This window comes from Acomys russatus, chromosome 2, assembly GCF_903995435.1.
Source record: "Acomys russatus chromosome 2, mAcoRus1.1, whole genome shotgun sequence".
Taxonomy (NCBI): domain Eukaryota; kingdom Metazoa; phylum Chordata; class Mammalia; order Rodentia; family Muridae; genus Acomys; species Acomys russatus.
In genome coordinates, this window is record NC_067138.1 from 92,810,065 (window position 1) to 92,816,704 (window position 6,640).

Consider the following 6,640-nt stretch of genomic DNA (forward strand, 5'->3'; position numbering starts at 1 on the left):
GTGTCAGAAGGTCTATATCAAAGCTCCTTGCCAGTGGGACGAAAAGAGGACAAGTTCCAAAGGCGCTGGGTTCCTTCATGAGCACAGCAGAGCAGGGACTGTGCCCTTGTACTGGGAAACCATTTTGTTGTCTGCTTTACAGAAAATGTAGTGTCTGCATTCTAAGTAGCATGTTAGGGGAGAGGAAGGACCATCAAAATAGCATCTGTCATGCTAGAGCCAATTCTACGTATTTAATATGCATGATTTCGTCATTGAGCAAGTGAAGCTAGGGAGATTAAATGGCTGGAGGGGGATGCAGGGACCAGCTGTATGAGGACCATCTGAGATGCTTGTTTAAAAATGCTTACTTAGAGAAGGCCTAGAAATCTCATCTTAAATACGCTTCCCTGGTATTTCACAAGTTCAGCAAACATTTGCTGCTAAGAGGTTGGGATTTACATTTAGGCCCGAGATAACTTTAAGAAGGGGCACACTATTGTATGTCTATTGCTCTAGAAGCCCTTAGGACAGTCACAGGATCAGGTATCAAGCCGGGGCGTGGTGGCGCATGCCTGTAATCCCAGCACTTGGGAGGCAGAGTCAGGCAGATATTTGTGAGTTCAAGGACAGCCAGGACTACAACAGACGTAAACAAATTATAAGTCATTGAATTTTAGGTCAGCTGAACATTCCTGAAATGATTATTTCCTGTTTCAGCACCATGAACAACAGCAACAAAAAAATGTCACATCTGCAAAACTGGTTATAATTTGCCTTCCCACCTAGTATCTGCTGCAGTTCCTATGCTTTGATCGTGTCAGGTTCTTGCCTGAATGCCCATTGATGGTTCGCTGTAATTCTAGAATCGGGTTCTGAGTTACAGTCAGCTCTCCTTTTCTCCTCTCGCTGGAATCTGCAGACTTCCTTGTCCTTCTAGCTCATCTCAGGTCTTTCATTATTTTGACTTGAAAATTTTAATAACCTTTAGTTATACTAGTTAGAATTATTTTTAAATTTTTATTTATTTTTACATGTGAGAATATTTGGCTGCATGTCTGTGTACCTTTTCAATTCCTGGTGCCCAAGGATGCCTGAAGATGAAGTGAGATTCCCTGGGACTGAAGTTATAGACTGGTGTTGGCTTCCATCTAGATGCTGGGACTTGAACCTGGGTCACAGGATGAACAGCCACTACCCTTAGCCACTAAGGCTTCTCTCCAGCCAGTTATAGCTCCTTTAAAGCTCCTAACAGGACTTAATCCTTTAATTAAACACCTTTAATCCCAGCACAGAACCAAAGACAGGCAGATCTCAGTCTAGTCTACGAATGAGTTCTAGGACAGACAGGGCTACATAGTGAGACCCTGGTCCTAAAACAAACAACTAAAAACAGAAAGCTCAGAGCAAATCACATTTCCACTTTGAAGTCTTAATCTTTCCTCCCTAGATGCATGGTCTTATGTCTTTCCTGAAATGTTTGTTTAACTGGGTTTTTGTTGTTGATGATGATAATGGTGGGTGGGTGTGTTTGTGTTTGTGTGTGTGTGTGTGTCTATCTTGCTCTGTTCAGGTAAGCCTCAGCTCACAGCAATCTTCCTGCCTTAGCCTTTCCAGTGCTGAAGTACAGGTGTTTGCCTAGCTTTTACTTAGTATCTTTATTAGACACCCTCCTCCTTCATCCCCAGGTTAGTAGATACTTAAGTATTGGAATTTTGTGTGCCTCCATGACAATAAAAGAAATGGTAGTTTTTTCCTTTGGTTGCATAGAGTGTTCCCTGTTCTGTTCACAAAGATAAAAAGCTGTGCAAATAGACTTCTGCATTCAGTAAAACTAATTATTGTGGGGGTAGGATCAAACTATAACCTCTGAGTGCTAAGCATGCACTCTCAGTCCCTAAAAATTAAATGTTTAGAGGACAGACAAGTACTTGATGTTGTTGAACATGAAAATATTACCACGTAGGATAAAGAGTAGTTGGGGGTCAGGGATTAAGCTGAACAAAATATACTAAACAGGCATTTTGAAGCCATACTTTCCTTAGCTATAAGGAATGACATCAATTTTATTAAAATGTAAACATGTTTTAAGACATTTTAATGAGTGACGACAGTATAAGGTTCAGATGCCTAGTTGCTCTAAAGATCACCTTTTATGCACTGACAGCTGACAAGTTCTTAAATGGAAAATGTCTGTGCGTCCTAGGGACTGTTTATAAGTGTGTTCTAGAATAAAGTGTGTGTGTGTGTGTTTTTACTACCTGTCTGGAATTCTCTGTACTTAAAAAAGAATAATGCCTCCAAAATGTCATTGAATTATCACATACAAAAGTACAACTTGGTAAAATGACTTAAAAGGTTTGGTGATACACTAAGAGTATTTTGTTTCTGTTTTTTTAATCACTAGAATCTAGATTTACTACAACCATTTTTGTTGTTGTTGCTGTTTTGTTTTGTTTGTTTTTAATGTTTTAGGCAGGGTTTTGCTATGTAGCCCTGCCTGGCCTGGAACTCCTTTCATACACCAGGCTGGCTTAAGTGAGTAGTTGGTCTTTGGCCCTGCCTCCAAGCGCTGAGGTTATAAGGTCCAGTTTACCACCATACATTTAGCAGCTTTCTTGGTTTTCATGGGGAGGCACCTGTTATCACACCCACTGCCAGTGTTTAAAATTTTAAATCCCGTTCCGCCTCATTTGAGGTGATCAGAAGTCTCTGCTCTAAAGTAGACTACTTAACACAGACTATAAGCCATTACTAAAACTGGAATAGGGCAGTTTATTTCAGAATTCTGTTTTTACTATATCATGGCCAATGCAAATTAAGAGCCTCAAAATCCTCCACAAAATCTACAAATTTGGTCAGTAATTTTCAGATAAATGCAAAGGGAGTTTGGAATTACATGAAGAAATAATCTATACATAAAAATCTAGGAGTGTTTGTTTTTCTTACCGTAGTCTCCTGAGCATGGGGTTACAGGGAATGAGCCGCCGCCTAGCAAAAGCTAGATTTTGAATTTTTTGTTCTTTAAAACAATTTTCCCTCAATGAAGGTAGAGGGATGATGGTTAGGAGACACAGAGGGTCTGGTCAGAATACCCTAAGTGCTTCACCTTAATAAAGTCATGCTGGTTTCCTTATGTATTCGTGACAGAAGTAACTATTCCCCAGGTTGTGAAGATAAAATATGAGCATGTCAAGTAAGTACTTAATACCTGGCATGTAAAAGGCTTAAATTTAGCCAGATGTCACATGCAGTAATTAGAGGAATGGCTCAGTGGTTAGTAGCCAAAGCTGTCCAGGTGCATATCCTGGATGCTTTGTGTGTGCATGTTTTCGGCAATCTTCCGTAGATGAGGCTGGCCTTGAACTTAGTGGTCCACCTGCCTTTGCCTCCATGAGTGCTGCACAGCTCTTTTTAGTAATCTTATGTAGTAGTATTCTTACTGTATCCAAACAAGAGAACAGGCACAGGGAAATAAATGTCCTGCCAAACTTCAAAAGGATTAGAACTGGGATTTGAATCCAGGGGCTCGGCTGTGCTAAACAGGCACACCACCACTGGGCTACATCCCTAGCTTAAGAATTTTCTTGGGTGGGGAGTCTGATGTACCTCTGGGTAGTCTCAAACGTCCTGATGATTTTAAAGCTCCCAATCTTGCTGCCCTCGCTGGGATTACAGGCACACACCACCACCCCCTGGTTTTTATGTGCCACTTGTGTCCAAACCCAGGCTCGTGTGCCCTGCTAGGCAAGCCATCTATCACTTGAGCTGCATTATATAAACATACATGGGCATGGGTATTTTGCCTGGTGCTTGCAGAGGCCTGAAGAGGGTGCTGGACTCCCTGGAAATCGAGTTACAGATGGCTGTGAACTGCCATGTGGATGCTGGGACTTGAACCCAGATATTCTGGACAGACAGGCAGTGTTTTTAACCACTGGGTCACCGCTCTAGCCCCTTGAGTCTTAACCACTGCTACAGCTGCTACCAAGCAGTGCCAGAGTGGTGGAGGCCACAATAGCAAAATGGGAGTTTACCAGTAAAACAGTACTTTCAAATTACTTCAAACAACATTTTAAATTGCTAATAATAAATGTTTATTCATGATTGAAACCAAGGAGGATTTAGAAATACATTTTAATACCTTGCTGTTAAAATAGTAACATTCCACCTTTGTGATCTGGTAATACAGAAGATAACTGCTTTAACATTCTTATTATAATCAGGTAACCGGAACACACACACACACACACACACACACACACACACACACACACACACCACCTACTTTAGTGTTACTCCACACCAACTTTTCATAAAGGCCTTCTTGAAGCTCTACAGGATAGCTGAGTTGAGTAAATAGCGTCCAATGCTAAGACTAGGGGAGAGATGAGAGAGTAAGCACACGTTTCAAGGCTCACTTTCAAGCATATGACATGAATATCCAAAACAAAGGATGCAGAAAGAAAAGTAATTCGGCATTTTACTAAAGAGCATCTGGCATTCAACGCATGAGGAGGCTGTGCTTGGGGCCATCTACTCTCTCCAGCTTCTCAAAGTGTTTCCTGGCATTGCGAATGTTGATTAGGGTAGCTGCTGAAGGAATGGACGGATCTGACATGACCACCATCACATACGTGTTTGACGTGAAGATGTCGATGAAGGCAGCGAAGTTAGAATTCCTCACTTCCATGCTCTGGAAAGAAGCGGCCAATTTACTGCAGCTGAGCTTGAATTGCTTGATGATGTTGCTGATCTTCTCAAAGCGGTGCACGTCGCGCTGCTCTTTGCACTGGTAGTGGGAAATCACCAAGAACGTGGCTCTCTCGAACAGCAGAACTTCATCAGCCTCGATAATCTGGGCAAAATTCCTTAGGTTCATCTCCAGCTGCTGGACGTTGGGGATCAGCTGATAGACGATGCTGGACCAGGCTTTGTAGAGCGTCTCATCCCAGATGGACGTTCGAAAACAAGCACACTCCAGCGGGCGAGACAAACGCCTCAGGTCTTCCTCTCGCTCTTTAAAAATCAGGTCACGTTGATCTTCCTGAACCAGATCCATTTTGTGCACCAGGCAGAAGATTTTGGCATCGGGGGAATTCTGGAGGATGGCTTCCAGACACGACTGGTAATAATGCATGTCTTTTTCCAGTTCGCGGCTCTCTACGTCAAACACGTAGATCAGAACCTCCACGTTACGGAAGATGTTATCCCGCTGGCTGGTGAAGTAATTCTCCATGAAGGTGTCCTGGCCGCCACAGTCCCACAGGTTCAGCACCAGGTTCCCCAGGAATCGGACGTGGGAGTGCTCCACGTCGATGGTAGCACCCAGACGCCTGGTGTCGCGCGCAATATAATTTGCAAAGATGATCGACCTCATGCTGGTCTTCCCCGACCCGCTCTTTCCCATCAACAGCACCTTTTTCTTCATGGCTGTATTTGGCATCACCTGCCGGCGTCGCCACGGACTGGGCCTAAGGCTCGGCCTTAACGGCGGACCGACCGAGGATGGGGACGGCGGCTCAGAAGGGCTGGGCGCCAGGCACCGCCGAGCAGCGGGAGCTCGGGCGGGAAAGACGGCGGCGAGGCGAGGCCGCAGAGAACAGCCCCCAGGCGACGGCCACAGTCACTCGGTGCTAGAGCGAGACGAGCACTGACGCGATCAGCCCCAGCCGGCCGCCACCCACTTCCCGCCGGTATCTCGCGAGAACTCCGAGTTCCTGCCGCCACCCACTTCCGGTAGTGACATCGCGAGAACGTCGGCTGAGCTTTTATGAGCCGTGGCTCCTGGGTCCTGAGAAAAACTGCTTGTTAAATTGCAGCCTGGTATTCGCTGCCGGAGAATTAGAACGAAAGGGAAAGCCACACCGGTGTTTTGTTCTGTTTGGGTTGCACTGGGCATTTGCAGAAAAGTTCGAGTGAGCCTAGGAGGGAGAGTGCTGCCCTCTCGTGGCCAAAAGTCCCCACACGCCCGCTGCCATTGTCACCTGACGGAGAGACGCGCTTTAGGTTTGAGAAGCAGGCAGGTGAAGGCAAGGCCTTATTTGTCAGCCGACATGAGGATGACAAATGAAAACCAGCTAAGTAATTGCCCAGGGCTAGGCAGTACCTTACGAGGAGACATCCTGATTCCTAGTTCGTCCTTTTTCTACTTCCAGACAAAGTTTCCTTTTCATACCCTATTTTCTCAAGGCTCTCAGACTTGAGAATTTGTAATTAGAATCCAAAACTGGAGGAGAGGGTAGTATGGAACACCATGTGCCGGGCGTGGTGGTGCACGCCTTTAATCCCAGCACTTGGGAGGCAGAGGCAGGTAGATTGCTGTGAGTTCGAGGCCAGTCTGGTCTACAAAGCAAGTCCAGGACAGCCAGGGCTACACAGAGAAACCCTGTCTTTAAAAAAAAGGGGGGGGGGACCAGCACGCATTAGCTCCGCCCTCAAGACTAAACCGTGGGAACAGCTATTTTCAAGTGAGGAAACCAAACATTAAGATTTAAGGAGTTTACTGCACCAACCAAGGACAATACATGCAGTAAACATTGAACCCTCACTCAGATCTAGCCAATGGACAGCACATTCTCCACAATTGAGTGGAGAGCAGGGACTGACTCTGACACGAACTCTAGTGCCCCATATTTGTCCACGTCCACTTGGTGGCACT

At 45.1% G+C, this 6,640-nt stretch overlaps 1 protein-coding gene across 1 annotated transcript; it reads right to left on the reverse strand.

Annotated features, from left to right (window-relative positions):
* Positions 1 to 4,052: 4,052 nt before the first annotated feature.
* Rraga (Ras related GTP binding A) lies at positions 4,053 to 5,663 on the reverse strand. Its single transcript, XM_051164020.1, has one exon. The coding sequence runs from the start codon at positions 5,423 to 5,425 to the stop codon at positions 4,484 to 4,486; it is 942 nt and encodes a 313-aa protein (XP_051019977.1). The 5' UTR covers positions 5,426 to 5,663; the 3' UTR covers positions 4,053 to 4,483.
* Positions 5,664 to 6,640: the final 977 nt, after the last annotated feature.

Excerpts from the sequence above, each read along its gene's own strand:
- Rraga (XM_051164020.1), bottom strand. The coding sequence starts at position 5,425 with ATGCCAAATACAGCCATGAAGAAAAAGGTGCTGTTGATGGGAAAGAGC.